Raw genomic sequence first — 20,490 nt, forward strand, 5'->3', positions numbered from 1 at the left:
AAAAAAAAAAAAAAAAAGGAAAGGTATGACCTTTGAGTTAGAAGCACAATTTAGGATGGAAAACACCACTAGGGCACCCTAAACTCATCTAGATAGTATGATTTTTATCAAGTCTGAGTTCCTATCAAATGGCACTGTTATCTGGAACACATTAACGTGCACTAGGTGAAGCTGCTTACCTGTGACCCAATGGTTTCCTGGAAGCACCTGCCAAGCTGTGTCTTAGCAGCCACAGGATAGACGTGAGGAATGACCTGCTGGTGGGAGTATGTGGAATGCACCGTCTGGGTCTTCTGGACAGGGAGCCCTTGGTAAGAAACCTGGGATTGTCCTGCTTGAGATTCTTTCACCTTCTGGCCAGTAGGGCCGTCAATTCTGGAAACCTGGTGTATCTGGACTGAAGCCTCAGGAGGATGCTTCACATGGATATTGACGATGTTGGGAGGAAATTTTACTACAAGAGAGCAGGAAGAAAATGTGTTAGTAAATGAAATGAAAATGACTAACAGCAAAAAGGGGATTTTTAAAACCCAAAGGTGCATTTTACATGTGTGGGAAATACACACATAGGTAATATCTTTTTATTGTATCGTCATTAAAATTGTTGAGAATTGGTTGAGTACACTCAAAATAAGTATTGATCATCAACAGAAAGATATCTTAAAAGAAAACTACCGTTTAAAGAAAATATACATTCGGGAGACAAAAATACGTCCTTTCCCCCTCACCAAAAAAAAAAAAGGCTCAAATAAACTTAAAAATACGTGATGCTTTAGCTATTCCAGGTTGATCAGTCAAAACGATTTCCCTCTGAGTCAAGTTTAGCTTATGGAAACCCCAAGTATGTCATAGTAGAACTGTGTTCCACAGCATTTTCAGTGGCTAATTTTTCAAGAGTTTAACAGCCCTTTCTTCTAAGGCATGGCTAGGGAGGCTCTGGATTCTGACCTTCCTGTAACCAACCAAGCACATCAACTCTTTGCACTTTCCAGGGAGTCTTACAGGCGAGCACGTCTCACCATGTAATAGAAATTAAATCTCAAGGGTTGGCTTGTGCATCTCTCAAACATTTTATCAAAGAAACCCTAGGAAGACCGATCTCACAAGGCAAAATTCTCTTACCTTAAACATCATAGATTTATAGACTTTTGTGCCTCTTGGACACATATACACAAACATACTTAAATGTGGTACTTTCCACCTGTAACAAGATTTACTTTGTATAGCTGTCAGACAAAATTTTACCTTCTGATGCAAAGTTTCAGGTTTTAAAGAACCACGCCAAAAATATTTCTCTGACACCGTTTTGAAAAATTGTGCACGTATAAGCGATGCCAGGCTTAGAAAAATGAATTAGTCATAGAATTTCTGAGCTCCAAGTGACCTAGTTTACCTTCCTCCAAAGATGAATTAATTGAAGCCCAGCGACATTAAGTATTGTTTAGAACTAAAATCAAGCACGTCTTTACTTCAAAATAGGCTTGTTTTCCATCTGCAGATACTATATGATCCCCTTGTTCATTAAAACTTTTAAGGCTAGAACATCATCTCAGTTGTTTTTCTATTTGTCTGACCCAACTGAAGTCCTATTTATTGTCTGTCAGTGGTAAAACGCCACAGAAGGAAAGCTTTGTGTATTTTCTTATTCCGTAGATACTATGTCTCTCTGGCCATATACCTGGGTCCGCATTCTCTCCGTACTATCTTGACTCCTCCTTGCTCCAACAGAAGCCCTCCTCAGTTGTAAATAACTGACTTCTGTAAGGGTTTGACCGATTCAGCAATGCAAAACTAATGCGAAATGAAGAAGAAAAAGTTTACCTTTGACTCCCTGCTGGCTAGTCATGGTCAGAGGCAAAGTGTGCGTAGAGTGGACGACGTGTGTTCCCAGCGCCTTGCCGGACTGCTGGGAATGCTGATAAAGCTTAGGCACGCTGGCGCCACGGACTGGGATCTGACAAAACCTCCCCGTGAAGTTTGGGGGACACTGGCATTTGTCCCTTGAACTGCACTGGCCACCATTCATACACGGAAGATGGCAAATAACTGCAAAGAAGGAAGAAAAGGAAGAAAACTAGTCAGTTGCTCACACAGTAAGTCAATCCCAAAACAAAAATAAAAACCCAGAGCCCGTTGTGATTGTGGTGCTGTTGAGTCAGAATCAGTGCACAGCTGGCGCCCAAAAGGGTTTTCAGCGGCAGTTCAATCGCACAGTAGGAGACTGTCCATCCTTCTGCAGTTGTTGATGGATTTGAACCATGTGCGTGCGGAACTGCAAAGCCTCTTACCACTAGGACAACGCAGTCCATAATAACCATTAAATTATCAGTGTCTTTTAGAAATGGTAAACAAAGGCATAAACTACATATAGGTATAAACAGTCCCTGCTCTTTTACTACTGTTTTTGTCTCATCTTAAGTCCTTTCAGATGTGGTAGGTCTCCCCCAACAATGGAAACAAGGGGTCATGGGAAGAGACACAATGACTCCTCATTTATCAACATGGTCAGACTCCAGAGACCAAATTATTACGTGAAATTTAGTATTATGTGAAAATGGAGGATGACCACATCATATAAAAAGAAAAAGCTGATTATATCTTTATATGACAGCCAAACAACATCATGTTTTAATGGCCAAATAAATGCAAACCGATAATCATGGTCCAGCCAAGCTGATATATAAATAATCTAAACCATCATGGCCAATATTACTCTCATACTGCACTTCAGGAGTTTTATGCCCAGATATATGTTGTTAATGTTCAAAATAGTCAGATAATAGAGTTTTTAGCATCATCGTAAATGCAAAATATCAGATAAGAAGATGGCCAGTAAGTGATGAATTGTGTGTGTATATATAAAGTAGTTACACAGGAAAATTCTCAATCATGATGTCCTTTAAAATAATATTTGCAATCTGTAATGACTTGCCCACCTTCCTATTTAATCGCTATTTTAATAACGATTTCCCCAGACTACAAAGTTTTGGGGTAAGGGGTCTATCTGTCTTATAAATCTCTATCTATCACCTCTCTCAGCATCTAGAAAAATGTCTGGCACAGAGTGAACATTTAATAATCACTTTAAAGAGAATAAACAAAGATGTACACGAGAGCAGTGAAAATCATTTACTATAACGTGTTGCCAAGGATCTGTAAGTGCAACACTGAACTGATGCTGGACTGAGAGAAGGAGCGTAATGCATGCAAACAGCGATCTGCAACCTAGTTAGAGTGACAAGACCTCAGAAACAACCAGAAGATGCAGTGGCATTATGCGTTTGGAATCTAATTTATTTACAGCACTGACAGAACAAAGTTAAGAGGAGTATTTGATCCTGGGCAAAGTAAGCTCATGACTAGCCTCTTAATTACCAATGAACTCTCCTCGTAAGTTTTTAATCATAATCAAATCTTCCTCAGATTAGATAAAAAGAGAAAATCCTACCTCATTTCCTTCTAGTTTCAACCTTCTCTTTCTCTATTCTCCACAATTAAACTTCCTTAAGAACTGCCTTCTCACTATTCCACATACTATACTCTAGCTTTAGACAGATGGCATTATTTTTCAACCTCTCATTTACACTGCAATTGTGCTCATTAAAGTAATTTTTTACAGCTAGGTTGCTAAATTCTTCACTTCTGTGATCTCATTCATCCTTCTTGCTCTACTCTCTTTGTTCATTCTATCTTATACTCTCTGTAGGCTCAACTAATTTTTTTTTAAAAAAAAAACCAAACTCCAAACTTGTTCTTTAAATGCTATTGGCTTAAAAATCCTCTTAACTAGGCCCACACACTTTCTCAAGGAGGTGAACGGACACAGTAATTGCAACAACTGGCTTGTGCATAGCTGAGATTGTGCAAATAGCTCAGGACAGGGCAAAGAAAGCTTTGATCCATTGCTGTTCACAGGGAAATTATGAGCCCTGATCAACTTGATGGCACCTAACAACACTACTCTTTCTCTATTTCTTCACCCTAATGTACTAACATGTACTAGCATACTAATATCACCCAAATTTATGTTTCCAAGCCCGGTTTCCTCTTGAGTTTTAAACACATCTTCTAAGTAGTTACCCACTATTGCATATTTCCACTTGAATAATCAAGAAGTACTTCAAATTTAACAAGTTCAAAATCTAATTCATTAAGTTGCCCTCATTTCACTACCATCAAATGACCTTTACCAGAACTTATGTGGCTCCCTCTCACTTGACTCATCCAAAGGCAATCAATCCTCCCACTGAAGCATTTATCAGATGTGTCCATTTCTTTCTCATTAGAGGGTCTCTGTTCCCTCAGCAACTTCATTATTTACAAACCTCACCTTATTCTCTACAATTCAGTCACAACACATTCTACTCAGGTTTTCAACACACAGTGCCCTGCTGATGGGGAGCAGATGTGATAGTCAGCTTCTAGAAAAATTTCCCTTTGAGGTTGTTCCCCTGTCCCGCAGGTCACTAAGAGTCAGTATCAACAACAGTGGGGTTTGGTTCAGCGCCCTGTGGCACTTCCAGAGCGCCATACATGCTGTAGGTGGACATAATTCCACAGCTGCCCCATTGTGTCACTTAGTATACGGCATTACAACTGTCTATCACTCTTACATATTTCTTTGTAGTAAGAGCTTACTCCTAAATAAGGATGGCAGAAAAAGAATTGATGTCTTTGAGCTGTGGTGTTAGAGAAGAGCACTGAACATCCCATAGACAGCCAAGAAAACAAACAGATACATCTTGGGGAGGGGGCAGCCTGAGTGCTCTTTGGATGCAAGAATGATGAGGCTTCACCTCACATACTTTGGGCATATTTGCTAGGAGGGGCTTTTCCTGGGAGAGGGACATGACACTGGGAGAGGTGGAGGGCTGTCAAAGGAGAGTAAGATGCTCTAACATGTGGACTGACAGTGACTGCCGCAATGGTCTCTTGTGTGTCAGGAAGTGTGAGGATGGTGCACGATGAAGCAGGCTTCAGATTTTTTTGTTCATGGGGTCACTATGAGTTGAACACGACTCAATGGCACCTAAAAAGAACAAACAAGAGCTCACTCCTAGAATCAGATTGATGCCAAGAAAAACAACAAACTGGGGATTGAAAGAAATATTTAATAAATATTGTTATTAAAATTAAAAATTGTATTGTTATACAATTCCTCCCCCCAAGTCCACTCCACTATGCAGCCTTCATTCTGGATTTGGTCACGACAATAATACCTAATCATATATGCTTTTTAAACAGCTCTCTTCCTCATCTGTTTCAATGTAGTATACATAATTTATACCATCTTTCTCAGTCTCCCACCAACTCTGATGTCAGTCTCATTTTACAACAGTGGCACTATGCAGTATTTGTCCTTTTGTGACCGAGATATTTCACTCGGATAATGTCCTCCAGGGTCACCCATTTTGTATATTTCATAAGTTCTTTGTTTTTCAAGGCAACATAGTATTCCATTGTATGAATATACCACAGCTTCTCTACCCATTCATTTGCTGATGGGCACTAGGTTGTTTCCATCTCTTTGCTATGGTGAACAAAGTAATGATAAACATGGGTGAGCATATATCTGCTTGGGTGGTGGTTATGGTTTCTTTGGGGTATATTTACAGTAGTGGAGTTGCTGGGTTAAATGGAATTTCTATTTGCAACTTTTTGAGAAAGCACCATACTTCCTTCCATGGTGGTTGCACCATTTTACACTTCCACCAACAATGAATAAGGGTTCCAGTTTCTCCACAACCTTGCCAGCATTTGATGCATGCTGCTCTGTTAAATTTTGCTATTCTTACTGGGGCGAGATGATATCTCATAGTTGCTTTGATTTGCATCTCTTTTAGAGCTAGGGATTTTGAACATTTTTTTCATGTGTGTGTTTGCCATCTGAACGTCTTCTCTGGTGAAGTGTCTGTTCATGTTCTGTGCCCATTTTTCAACTGGGTTGTTTACCTTTATCTTTTTGTGGTGCTTGCCTATTTTATAAATTCTATTTAAAAGTCCCTTATCTGACATGTCATTACCAAATACTTTTTCCCAGTTTGTGGCTTCCCTTTTTACCCTGTTGGAGAAGGTTTTGGATGTACATAGGGATTTGATTCTTAGAAGGTCTCATACATTTAGTTTATTCTCTCCAGGTTGTAGATTTTTTCAAGATACTTGGAAGACTGTTCATGTTGTGGATTAGGACTTTTAGAGTTCTTCCAAGCTTTTCATTAATGAAATTTATACTCTTTGGTTTTAGTCCAAAGTCCTTGATCCACTTTGACTTTGCTTTTGTATATGGTGTGAGGTATGAATCTTGCTTGAGTTTTCTGCAGATAGTTTTCCAATTTTGCCAACATCATTTCTTAAAAAGACTGTAATTTATCCACTTAAATGACTTCATCACCTTGTCAAAAATCAGTTGACCATAGGTAGATGGGCTGATTTCTCGGTTCTCAATCTCGTAACATTTAAAGTACAAACAGTAAAGTATCTGAAGCAAATTTAAACTCAGAACGGAATGCCAATATTCACCAATGTATACAAAGAGATGCTCATTTGACACAAAAGATTCTATAAGAAGTAATTGTTCAAATTATTCATGATAACATTTGGAAAAAATAAAACTGTAACTCCCAATTTTTCTAAGTATTTTTACATTGATGATATGAAATATTAGTTTTATAATTTTTTTATTTCCATATACATTTATAACTATGGTAAGGAAAGCTTCATGTTTCCACCAACATTTTAAAGGGTACAAAATTTGGAATGTTTTCATTGCCTAATTACACTGTTTCATTTTGTAAGGTCTTGTCAGACTCTCCTACACCATGTTACGTGAGGACAGCCTCTACCCAATATAACAACAGCAATGCTTATGATAATTCAAGGACCATCCAAACACCACATCTTTTAAAATAAATAAATAGACTCTTATAAGAAATTTTAAGTGTCATCTGAAATCTAATATGAACCTTCATTAGTTTTATTAAAAGCTACCTTTGAAATCTCTGATAGACCTTCTATAAAACATTGCAAGGGCTGCTCTACTCAAATGGACAAAACAATAACCCCAGTGTCTCTCTGGTAATAAAGAAAGCAATTTGTGTTTGGCCTATTTCAACCAATAAAAGACCATTATTTAAAAACTTCTTAAGAATGAGAAATAAAACATGTATTCTCCTGCTCCAGCATGTTCTAAAAATCTAAGCTACAATATTGAGTTATCTGCTCCTTAACTACCTATTGAGACTCTACTGGCAGATTACCTTTTTACAGCTAAATATTCTCTTTTATCAGAGAAAAGAAATTAAAAATCAGTCCACCAAATATAAGAATTTAACTCCGAATAGCCTCTTTCTCTTTCAACAGTTAATGCCATTATCAAAACATTCCCTACTGCTGTATGGTTCAGGCTTCCAGGGTTCTAGAAACTTCTCAGAAGATAAAGAAGAAAATGACTAACTTATCTTTAAGGCTGGCTTGAGAGGCTTGTATTGTGCTAGTTTTCAGTCTAGCCACGGGACATATAACTAAAACGTGTAATGCAGAGTGCGTCTGGGGAAGTCCATACCCTTCTGAGCCTGAGAGTTTGCTGACCATAGCTATAATTCACTATTGTACCATATGGTCACCTGGGAACTATTACAAGTAACAAGAAGTATGTAGGCCATTAGTTTGTCATTTCAAAAAGTATAATTTCATGACAGGTGCTCAAAGTATCTCACAGTATTACTAAAAAAAGGTCAAAGTGAGTTAAAGGATTCATGGTAGAAAAACAATGAGCTGGAGATTTTAAATGTGTTAAGCAATTGAGGTGCATTCCATCTTTCATTGTGACTTGAGAAGCAACTTGAAGAACTTAAGGAACTGGGCTGAAAGAAGCTGGCTCACACTTTATGCCTTCCAAATTGCAACTTAATTTAAATGAAAAGTTCAGTGTTAGCCTAAAAGTTGTTTTTATCGCCATTACAGTTAGTCATCTCTGGCCTCCAGCTACCTTAACTGCAGATAAATGGTCTTACAAATCAGGATGGTCTTGCAAATAACCAACAGCTATGGGACTAGGATAAGAAAAAGACTGCTTCCCACACTGGGCAGCAAGACTTGAGGGACACTGTAGCAAACCCTGTTGGCGAGACCCTGGTGATGATATTGGAGAGACTGTGGCATTGCTTTGGAAAAACTGTGGCAAGGTGTAAGCAGAAAAGCCTTAAAGATAAAGACCACATATGAAGGTATTTGCTTTTCTTGACAGATGCTTGAAGGAGAAGCTGACTTATAACTGTTCCATGGCAAACCTTGCTGGCTGATTTGGATTTTACTGCTGAACTGAAACCAGAGCCTGGACTAATTGAGGAATTGTGCCTTGGAACTTGGGCTAAAACCTGGATTTGCTTTGGTGATATTCATTGCCTCCTTTACTCTTCAACTTCCTTCCCTAATAAATCTCATTGTTGGTACCATTGGGACTCATTGTGAGTCTGTGAGTAAGCAACAACTAACTGAATCTCTTAGGCTGGGTTTTGAGCTCTTTATCTGCATTATGCTCTGGGGCAGTGAGGGCATGTACTATTCTCACTCCTTCTGTCACTTTCAGAGAGACACTCATGGCCCTGTATCTCCATGTCCTGTTTTCTACCCCTTAGACAAAGAGATACCAGTTACTTACATACAAATACAAGCAAAATTAATTTCCTTAAGAGGTGTATGGTAAAAATGTATACAATATCTTTTTCTTTCCTGTTATGTTTGATCAGGGGCTGCAGAGTTGAAAATGACTCACAGTGACTCTACGAACAAATCTTACACTATACTATGCCATCCTCATGATCTCTACCATGCTCAAACATCCCTGCAATCATTATATCAATCTACCTCACTGAAGTTCTTCCTCTCTTTTGCTGACCCTCTACCTTTCCCAGTTTGGTATCTTTTTCCACGGACTGGTCTTCTCCTGATAACATGCCCAAAGCATGTGAGATGAAGTTTCACCATCCTTGACTGTAACAAGTACCCTGGTTGCACTTCCTCCAAAATAGACTTGTTTGTTCTTTTGCCAGTCCATGGGATATGCGATGCTCTTCTCCAAAACCACAACTTGAAGGGATTAATTCTTTGGTATCCTTCTTGTTACATTAGTTGGCTATAAAAATACTAAAATAGCATATTCCCCAAAAAAGAACTCTGAGAAGGTATCCCTCAATTTTCCTGCAGTATCTTGGCCACTCCCCACACCCCCTTGCTCTCTGTGCCAGGAGACAGGTTATGTTAAAACACTGTGGCTGAAGCAGAGTAGACAAACCTTCATTTGAAGGAGAACTTTTATCTGTCATTTCACAAAACAATCACATGACTTAGATTCGAGAAGCTACTTAATCTTCCCGACTTGTCTCCAATAAGAATAATGTCCCCTTAAAGGTATTCAGCACTTTTATTGGTACCTAGGAATGGTTGGGGGTGGGGGCTGGTAATATTTCTAGAGTGTAAAAGTTAACACTCTAATTCCCTCCCTAAAGGTGGCACTTAAGTCTATTCAGCCAGAAAGGAAATTAATATTACAGCCATTAAAAGATTTTTGGATAACAAATATGTTACTGCCTTAGTTTCCTGGTGCTGTTACAAGATAAAAATCACAAGTGGATGGCTTTAAAGAACAAAAATTGATATTCTCATAGTTCAGAGATCTAGAAGTCAGAAGTCAGAAGTCAGGGTACTGACTATAGGGGTTCTGGCTCTTCCTCTTTGCTGACTGCAGAAAGATCTTATATCAGCTTCTTCAGACTCAGACAATATTCGTCAGCTTCTTGGAGATCTTCACCTCCTATGGCACCACTTGTCACCTTTTTATACTTTGTGTCTTTATTTTAGTCTTTGTGTCTGCTCTGCTCTTTACCTTACTCAGGAGTGGTCAGATTTAGAAAACAACCTCTCCTGATAAGGCCTCAGTGGCTTAAGAAGAAAACTCTACTCCCAAATGAGATGATACCTGCAGAAACAGAGGTTAGAATACTACCATGTATTTCAGGAGGACATAATTCAATCCTTAATAGCTATGTAGCAATAAATGCTACAGCAAACCAATGCACATTTTACGATTGTATGCTATACAGGAGGGACTCCGATGGCCAAGAGGGGAGGGAGTTGCGCTGTCAACACAACGGCAGTCGTTTTGAAGTCACCAGCTGTCTATCTCCACAGGATAAAGACAATTTGCCCATGTGATTTACCGCTTCTGAGAACTGCTGGAGAGTCAGCTTTGAGTTGGTTCCGAGTTGATGGCAATGAACAGCAACAACGATGTCCTGTTACAGTTTGCTGGTGGTATAAATGCACTGAACTGCTAACTTAATGACTGACAGTTTACACCTATCCCAGAGGCTTCTCAAAAGTAAGGCCTGGGTATCTGCTTCTGAAAAATCACAGCCTTGAAATCCTATGGAACAGTTCTCTACACAAAGGACTTGGTCACCATGAGTCAGAACATGTCACTCTATAAAAAGTATGTCTGCCTGTAAGCTGGAAGGTGTTTCTTCTGAGCACAGAAACTGAGAAGGCCTCTCTACATATGAGCCAGGGAAAGAAGTATAAAGCCTCATTATCACTTCACTAAAATTTAGTTGAATTATTTTGTTTTAATAGAACATAGAGTTTTACAGCGTGTTCATAAACCGCCTACAGCCAATTCTTCATTTTCTGTCTGTTAACTTCTACTGACTAACAGATTCAACCACAAACATGCTTGAGATAGGGTGGTCCAGAACAACCTGTCCAAGGAGGTGAAATTCAAGCCGGACCTAAAAGAAGAAGAATTCAATGATGTGAAAGATTGGCAAACGTGTGTTTGCAGCAGGATGAGTCTTACGATCTAAGGCTTTGAGGTGAGTGAGAAAGGTCCATAAACTGAGGTGGCAGGAGAGGAGGAAGCAAGGAGGTACTGAGATAAACTGGGTTTGAGAGACAGTCCAGTGCCAGATTCCAGTATCTTCAGATAAGTATGTAAGGCAACTGACAAAAGCAGGGGCAGGCAAGCAGGAAATGATGAAGACCAGGGCAGATACAAATAACGGGAAAGAAACCTCAAAAAACTCCTTGGCATCAAGTAAAAACTGACTCGGAGCTAACCCTCCAGCAGGTTTCCAGGGGTTATGAGTCGCATGAGAAATCAGCTTTCTCCTGAAGAACAGCTGACGGATTTGAACTTCCTGCCTTTGAGTTGGCAGATCCATATAGGACCAGAGAAAGAGGAGACTAAGTTGACTGGTGGATCCTCTGCTGTACTTTAAATCCAGCTTTCAGTTCATGATATCGCTTTACATTTTTCAATGACTATTTAGCCAGATTCAGGTTAAATTTCAGGAAGATGTAATTCAAAATTCACTCAATGTATGATCACACTGAATTTAGGAGTTTCACATTTTACATGTGAAAGAAGAAACCGTTACTCTCCACAATGCATGCAAAATGGAAAGTTACGTTCCAAACGTAGTAGGGTGAGAGAAAATTGCTTAGAGAAGAAAGTTAAAAATGCATCCAATACATGTTTTCTGCCAGACAACATCTCCATACTTCACCTGCTTTCAAATTAATAAGGCAGCTTCATCCTTTCTTAACCCTATCAAATGCCTAGTCCACTGAGTTAACACTAAAGGAATGCAGATTCCAACATAAACAAAATATCAACTCTAATACAAACAAACATCCCACAAGTACTGCAATTTCTTAAAGCTTACAGGCATTAACAGATGGTTGGATACTACATTCTGTGTATAATCCAATCGATATGAAGCTTATTGCACATACACACATATTAGAGCTCCCAAACCGTGAGGGCGCCACTCACTGCCTCAACATTAAGGCTTTCTGCTCATTTACCAGCAATCTCATCATAAACATGGGCTACTGGATTTAGGTTTATGCTTCATGGAAGCTAAGCAGCTCCATGTATTTAGCATATCCTAAAGTTGCCCTTCATTCATCAAAAGTTGATGTCATGCCATTATTTCTTCTCAAAACCTCATCACTGTCAGGTTGGAATAGACTCACAGCTTCCCAAAGGCTTTTCCACTAGATTTTCAAAGCTGTAAATTATGCAGGAGTAAGGATTGCCTATGTTTCTCCCAAGGAGTTGCTGGTGGATTTGAAGCACCACATGGTAATACTGTCTTCGAGTTAGCACAATTTCTTATGGACTAGGCCACCAGAGACCCTTCACTATCTCTTTGTACTTCACAAACCTTGGAGCGTTTTAACTTTTGAGAGTAAAATAAAAGAGCAACAGCACTTGTGGACTCCAGAGTGTGGGAAAATCCTAAAACCCCAGCCAACTTGAGTATCTAGCTTAGAGATTTAACGCAAAACCATTTCATCTTTGTAGAACCCAGGGTTTCGAAGAGGTGACCAGGTAATACAGCCCACAGGTTCTTTTCCAACCCTGAAATTTTGGTGAGTAAATCTTTTTCAGGGAGCTCTAGTGGCCAAGTGGCAAAAACCTGCACTGCAATCCCAAAAACATGCTGTTTCAAGCCACCAGCCACTTTGTAAGAGAAAGACAGATCCTCTCCTTCTGTGCGATTAACTGCCTCTGAGAACTAATCAGAGGGTCAGCTATGGGTCAGTTCCGACTTGACGGTACACAACAACAACAACAAATCTATTTCAAAGAAATCAGATTTCTTCATCACATCAATGTAACTTGAAAGACTTAAGTTTTAAACTGAGGGCAAATGCATACCCAGCCATATAAAAACTATACAGAAAAGACTATAGGTAATATGTTCCATCGTGTAGTATATTTTACTTTGAATGTATAATGAGACATTCATTCAAATAATTGTTGTTTTTCCCATGAAGCTGTTTGTGGATTTGAATCACCAGAGAGGTGGACCTTTGGGGTTATCAGTTCAACTCCCTAAAGACTATGCCACTACAAAGTTTCACCAGATAGCAAGTAATACACATTGGAGATGATGTGAAGAGGTGGAAACTTTCATTAACTGTTGGTGGAATTGCAAAATGGTACAACTCTGGAAGGCAGTTCGGCATTTCCTCAAAAAGCTAAACATAGAAATTCCATATGACCCAGCTATTCCACTGCTTGGAATATACCCTGAGAAAATTAGAACTGAGGCACAAATGGAGATTTGTACACCAATGTTCATAGCAGCATTATTTGCTATTGTAAGAACATGGAAACAGCCCAAATGTCTAACCACAATCAAATGAACTGAGAAATTGTGGTCCATTCACACAAAAGAATACTATGCAGCATGAGGGAGTAATAAATTTTGAAAATCACTACCTAACTTGGAAGGGACTGGAGAGTGTTATGCTGCATGAACTGACTCAGTCCCATAAAGACAAATACTGTATAAAACCATAACTGTACAAACAGATAACTAGTAAAATGAGTATGAGAATCCAAGTGGGGGAGAGTAGGAGCAGAGGGGTGAGGCAAGGCAGGGGGGTTTATCACAGAGCTGCAAAATCTGATTGGTAAAGAGAGGGGTGGGTGGGTAAAGGAAATGGGAAAGATCAGTGTGAAAAACAATGTTTATTAGCTTTGTAGTAAACCGTTATAAATAAAAATTTTTTAAGAAAAACCACACTCATAGAATTCCCTATTAGAGCATATGTTGTTGTGTACTGTCAAGTTAGAATTGACCCAAAGCTGATCCTCCAGTGGGTTTTCAGAGGCAAAAAATTGTACGGGCGGAGATTTCCCATCTTTTTCCTGAGAAGCAGGTGGTGGATTTGAACTGTGTTTCTTTGTGTTGGCAGTACAATTCCTTATCATTAAGCCACCAGAGCTCCCTGGTGATTCAAACAAGAGTTTCACATACATTTCACAGTGATCAGATAGCTGGTGAAATGTAGAGTGGGTTTTTGTGGGAAAATTACATAAATATACAAAGTTGATAAATGCTACACACTAATTAGACAAAGGAGTTTTCTGAGCAGAGACATCTGAGGGGACAGTAGAGGAAGTCAAGAACAACGAATTAAAACAAACAGCATTTGACAGGGCATAGATTTACAAAATATTTCCATCATGACAGTAGGTTACACTTCACAGTTCTGGTTTATCACCTGGCCCGTGAGTTCCCGTGAGGAGACAGGGGAAGTCAGAAACTGCAAACATGGTGCTCATCCATTCACAGAATAGCTACTGCATGTCTACCAAACCGTTTTAAGTAGGCAAACATCAAGAATCAGCACCAAAAGAAATCCTTGCTCGCCTGGCACTTTGATGTTGTTGTTATGTACCATCAAGTCGCCTGTGACTCATAGCAACTTTATGTACAACAGCCCTAAACCCTGCTATATCTGGTGCCAATCTTAATTATCTCTGACACACCTACCCTCATTACCCCAGTCATTGAATCAATCCATATAATCGAGAGTCTTCCTCTCCTGCACTGTCCCTCCACCCTCCCAAGCACGACATCTGTCTTCAAGGACTGGTCCCTCCTTGCAACATGTCCAAAGTATGTCAGGAGAAGCTTCCGAATCTTTGCCTCCAAGGAGCATCCTGGTTTCATCCTCTGTAGAATGAACCTGTTTGTTCTCTTATAAGTTCAATACTCTTTTCCAGAACCACAGCTCAAAGCCATTAATTCTCCTTCTATCATCCCTAGTCATTGTCCAGCTCTCTAATGCATAGCAAGTAATTGCAAAGACTATGGTCTGGATCAGGTACACCTTAGTCTCCAGACTGAAAATGTTGCTCTTTAGTACTTTGGAGAGGTCTCTGACAGCAGACTTTCCCAATGCAATTAATCTTTTTATTTCCTGGCTGCTGGTACCAGGAGTGTCAATTGTGGAGCCAATCAAACTAAAGCTGCTTACAATCTCAATCTCTTCACCATTTAACATGATGCTGTCAATGGCCCAGTGATGAGAATCTTTGTTTGCTTGATGTTGAGCTTCAATCCATATTGCAGGCTGCCTTCTGCAGCAAGCGCTTCAGGTATGCCACAGTTTCAACAAGGAGGGTTGTGTCATCTGCATAACACACATTTTTGATGAGTCTACTTCCAGTCCTGATGCTACATTTCTCCTCATACAGCCCAGCCTCCTGGATAATCTGTTCTGCATATAGACTGAAAAGGTACGAAGATAGGACACATCCCTGGTATACACCCTTCCCAATTATGAACCATGCAGTGTTTCATTGCTCTGTTCTGATAACTGTCTCCTGGTACAGTTTTCGCATAAGCACGATCAAGTGTTCTGGGATTCCCATGCTTCTCAGAGTCAGCCACAGTTTGTTGTGATCCACACAGTCAAATGCCTTTTCATAATCAATGAAACATTCCTCTGGCACTCCCTGCTTTCAACCAAGATCCATCTAACATTAGCTATAATATCCCTAGTACCTCGGTCTCTTCTAAACCCAGACTGCACTTCAGGTAGTTCTCTGCTGATGTGCTGTTCCAGTTGTTTTTGGTAGTTTTTATTATCTCATGACAAACAGTGTGACATTAGGGTCTGGAAGTCAAGTAGCCAAGAGCTATTCAAAGAAAAGAGTCATTCTCCCAGCTTTGTAGGTTACCAAGTACCTGATGTCACTTCAAGGGAAAGTGAAGAAACATCAGGCTGGGCACGGGAGCCGGTGTTCAGAGGAGGGAGCCTTCCATAGGGCAGTAGTGGGCTCCTTGTCAGAAGGCCTGGAGAGAAAGCTCTGGGCAGATACAGAATGGTGGTTATAACTCACCAGTAATAATAAGGGGGTAACCCTTGGAAAACTTCAGACATACTATCAGAGAGAGGGAGGGCAGAGAATGAATGTGCAAGCAAGCAAGCGCTTTGGGTAGCATAATTTTGGTTTATCATTCTTTAATCTGAAAATTTAAGGCCATCTAAGCTAATTACCCACAAGTTGGCAAACACAGCTAGACATGTGGGTTACAAGATAATCACCGTAGTCCACAGTTTTGGACTTATAACACTACATCACCTTTAAACTGCTGTGTGTTTATGTATTGTTAGGAAATCCTAATAGCTAATATTTTAATAACCACATAATATCTCAGTGAATTGACCAGTAGTAAATAGTCCTTTTCCTTTGCTCATTTACACTGTCTGCATTTCTTTTTAACTATTACAGATACAGTTGTAAGCAACATTCTGATGCATATAGCTTTATTCTTCTTTTAATGTATATTCAACTAGTATTTATTGGCTGCTTAGTAGGTAGCAGACGATGTGTAGGGAATCCACTGAATAACAACTAAAAACAAAACAAAACAAAAAAAAACACATCCATGAGTCAGTTATCCTAAATGGAACCATCTCATGAGAGAGTTGAGAGCACTGGAGCCAACCTTTCCTGGGTTTGCATCTTAGTTTCATCACTTCCTAGTGTTACAATCTTACACAAGTTATTTAACATGTCTCTGTTCATTTTTTCACCTGTAAAACGAAGCTGATGATTATATCAGTTCATAAGGATGCTGTATGGTTCCAGTAAGTTAATATAAGCACTCAGCATGCAGCCCTTTTGGTATTGTTAGTTGCTACTGTGCTATAGAGGTTATCTATTGTGCATAGTGGTGTCACGTGATAGAGTGAAACTACCCACGGAGATTCTTATAGTTATCACCTTTATGGAAACATAGGTCTTTTTCATGCAGAGCAGATGGCTAGGCTCCAACTGTCAACCTTTTGGTTAGCACTGGATAATTTAACTGATACGCCACCACGGATCCTTACAGTAAATTTCAGCAAATATAATAGATAAAATATATTCATAAAAGTCAGCCTTATCATGGCAGAGCGGCATGGGAACGTAACAATGGAGAAGCCAAATCAGCATATTAGCAAGAGGGGTCAACCTGAGAAAGCAGCACAGACCCTCACAGTTGTCAGGTTGTACCACAGACTACACACTATTTCTTGCATCACTGATCGCAGAATCAATTGCAAGGGTGTTGAATGGATGAGTAGATGGATGTGGATCCTTTGAAAAAAGTGTATTAATGAGTAATTCCAAGGAGGGCATTACATCGGTGAATCAACTTCATTTTAACAAAAGTCTTTTTCCATTTTTTTAGTATTCTACTAATTTAAATTTTCAAAGTAATTTCCAAGTGGTATTCTAACTAAAACATTCTATGTCACATGCTTATTTTGCATGTTTTAAATTATTATTTTTAATACCATTCTACATATTTATTTACTGGTTTTGTTCCCTCTTACTCTTCTTACACTTAAAAGTGATTTGTATGCATCATAGATTTTAAGATTGCATTTGTCATATTGATGAAAATATTTTTGTAAATATGTTTTCTGCTCATTTTCGTTTGTGTTGGACAAATTTATTCTGTTTGCTGTTTTTATATCATTATGTTTACAAGTTGTTTCATCTGTATTTCCTTTTGCATCAGTCTTTTAAAAGCTGTTGTTGTTGTTGTTTTTGTTGTTGTGTACCGAAGACTCAGAACTGACCCATAGCTGACCCTCTGGCAGGTTTTCAGAGGCAGTTAATCTCATTGGAGGGCACGGCCCATCCTTCTCCCACAGAGCAGCTGGTGGCCTCGAACCAAGTGCCTTCAGGATTGCAGAGCGACGTCTCGCCATGAGGCCACCAGAGCTCCCTATCTCACAAAACTGTTGATAAACAACCTACTTTATATTAGTCTTTCTTCACTTTCATGCTTAATTATGTAACTGACTTCATCTGGAGCTTTATTTCAGTGTGCAAATATGGATTACAATCAATTTTGCTTCAAATTGACAACTAAATACTTGAATATTAGCTATTAAATAAAAATTTATTCCCATTTCCATTAAAAAAATTAGCAAACATTTCTTTTGAATCAATGAAGAGAGCACAATGTGGTAAAAAAGGGGGGGAAACTGGCCCTTTGGGGTAGAATTAGGGTAAGAATGTAGGATAAAAACAAAGTAGAAGCCTCAGACTAGCACAAAAGCAGAAAGACATTGGGACATAAAAGAAGAAACACACACACAGGGTAATAAAACTAAATGGGGTCTATAAAACTCACTCAGATGCCAAAAGGGATAAATTCCAAGGAGACAATGTTTGAGAACCACTATTATAAACAAAACCCGGCATGGCTGCCCTCGGCTTTCTTCTATCCTACCCTTCATGGATCATTACTTTCCCATGGCTCCCACCTCACTGTGCTGCCACAGCCAAGGGATATTCCTCTGTCCTTTCTGTTAAAGGGAAGGGATCCTGTTCAGGCCTCTTACCCTTGGGAGCCAGCCATCACTGATCAGCAGAAACGTGGGTGATGTGAGTATAGTGCCAGGTGTCAAAACCACAAAGATTAGGAAGCAAACCCTTCCAAAGACTATGAGCTATCCTGCCCAGTGGCTGGAAGAACAGACATTTGAGAAGCTCAGCCTAGATCTCTCTAGATACCTCAACTAGAAAATCTTCAGAGAGAAAAAGGAGCTCTTTGTTCTGTCCTCATGTACCAAAGAGCTCATACTCATGCAGGTCTTAAAAATGTCCATGAGATAAGATGATATCTCAGTGTGGTTTTGATTTGCATCTCCCTTATTGCCAGTAATCTGGCGCATTTGTTCATGTGTCTGTTCCCAACAGACACATGATATCCAAATGTCTTCCTCTGTGAAAGTCTTTCCATGTCTTTTGCCCATTTTCTAATTGAGCTATTAGTCTTTTTCTTCTGGAGTCCTGTAAACTTTCATTATGAGACCTTTGTCCGAGATGGTATTGTGAAATGTTTGTTCCCAGTCAGTAGGTTTTCTTTTCACCCTGTTGGAAAAAGTTTTTGATGACCACAGAGACTAATCTTTAGAAGGTCCCATTCATCAATTTTATCCTCTTCAGATTGTGCATTTCTGGCAGTATTTGCCAGTCCCTTTATTCTGCAGACTAGGCCTACTAAAGCTTGGTCCCACTTTATCTCTAATGACCTTTTATGGTTTGGGGCTTTATTCCCAAGTCTCTGATCCACCTTGAGTTGATTTTTGTGTATAATGTGAGATGTGCATCCTGTTTCAGCTTTCTGCAGGTAGCAGTCCAGTTTTGTCAGCACCATTTGCTGTTGAAGAGATTGTCACTTCCCCATTTGATAGCTTTGATTTCCTTGTTGAGTATCAGATAACCATAGATAGTTGGATCCATTACAGGGTTCTCAAATCTGTTCCATTGGTCTTTGTGCTGTCACTGTACCAGTACCATGCTGTTTTGGTTACTATGGCTGTGTAGTAGATTTTGACTTCAGAGAATGCTATGCTTCCCACTTCATTTTTATTTTTTAGAAGTGCTTTGCTTATTCGAGGTCTCTTTCCTCTCCAAATAAATTTGACAATTTCCCTTCTGTTCTCCACGAAAGATGAATTTGGTATCTGGATTGGAATTACAATGAAAATGTAGATAAATTGCTTTTGGTAGGATTGCCATTTTCACAATATTGAGTCTTTTTATCCGTGAACAGGGAATATTTTCCCATTTATTTAGGTATTTTATTGTGTCTCACAAAAAATGTTCTAGTTTTCTTTGTATAGGTCTTTTGTGTCTCTAGTTAGATTCACTTCAAAGTATCTCAATTTGTGGTTGGCTATCGTAAATGGTATTGCTTTCTTGGTTTCCTTGTCTGAGTTCTCTTTGTTACCGTGGAGGAATTCTACTGCTTTCTGGATATTGATCTTATATCCTGTGACTCTACTAAACTGATCTACTAAACTTTGGGGTTTTCTATGTACACTATCATATCTATTTATAGCGACAGTTTAACCATCTCTTTGCCAGTTAGGACGCCTTTTCTTTCTTTCTCTTGTCATACTGCCCTAGCAAGTACTTATAATACAATGTTGGAAAGGATGTGGAAAGGTAGGAACTCTTAAAATCTTAAAATCTGGTGGGATTTTAAAATGGTACAACCACTCTGGAGGCAGTTTAGCATTTCCTCAAAGAGCTGAACATAGAAATTCCATATAACCTAGCTATTCCACTGTTTGGAATATACCCCAAGAAAATGAGAACTGAGGCACAAACAGAGACTTGTACACCGATGTTCACAGCAGTGTTATTCACTAAAGCAAGAACATGGGAACAGGCCAAATGTCCAACCATAATGGAATGGATCGAGAAACTATGGTGCATTCACACAAAAGAATATTATGCAGCATGCAGAAACACCAACTTTGTAAATTAGTATCTAACATGGGAGGGACTGGAGAGCATTATGCTAAGTGAGCTAACTCAGTCTCATAAAGATAAATACTATATAAGACCATTATTGTAGAACGAGTATGTGGATCCAAGGGGGGTTTTTAATTATAGGGTTATACAATACGATGGCTGGAGGAAGGGGTAGGTAAAGGAAAGTGGAAAAATCTGGTGTGAAAATCAATGTATACAAACTATGAATTTTGTAAGTAAACCAGTGTTGTTGTTGTTGTTATGTTGTTGTTATGTGCCGTCGAGTCGCCTGCGACTCATAGCGACCCTATGTACAACAGCCCTAAACTCCGCTCTGTCCTGTGCCAATCACACTGTCT

General features: G+C 39.3%; 1 protein-coding gene across 4 annotated transcripts in view; it reads right to left on the reverse strand.

Annotated features, from left to right (window-relative positions):
* LTBP1 (latent transforming growth factor beta binding protein 1) overlaps window positions 1-20,490 on the reverse strand; it is a 687,127-nt gene that overhangs the window by 306,247 nt on the left and 360,390 nt on the right. For all 4 annotated transcript variants that reach the window (XM_006882359.1, XM_006882362.1, XM_006882361.1 and 1 more), the window contains 2 exons: window positions 1,822-2,046; window positions 180-454 (listed from right to left, as the gene is read on the reverse strand). In XM_006882359.1, the coding sequence (XP_006882421.1) occupies window positions 180-454; window positions 1,822-2,046 (500 nt within the window). The remainder of the gene's footprint in view (window positions 1-179; window positions 455-1,821; window positions 2,047-20,490) is intronic.

This window comes from Elephantulus edwardii, unplaced genomic scaffold (assembly GCF_000299155.1).
Source record: "Elephantulus edwardii isolate Elephantulus edwardi_28Jun2011 unplaced genomic scaffold, EleEdw1.0 scaffold00019, whole genome shotgun sequence".
In the NCBI taxonomy this organism is placed as follows: domain Eukaryota; kingdom Metazoa; phylum Chordata; class Mammalia; order Macroscelidea; family Macroscelididae; genus Elephantulus; species Elephantulus edwardii.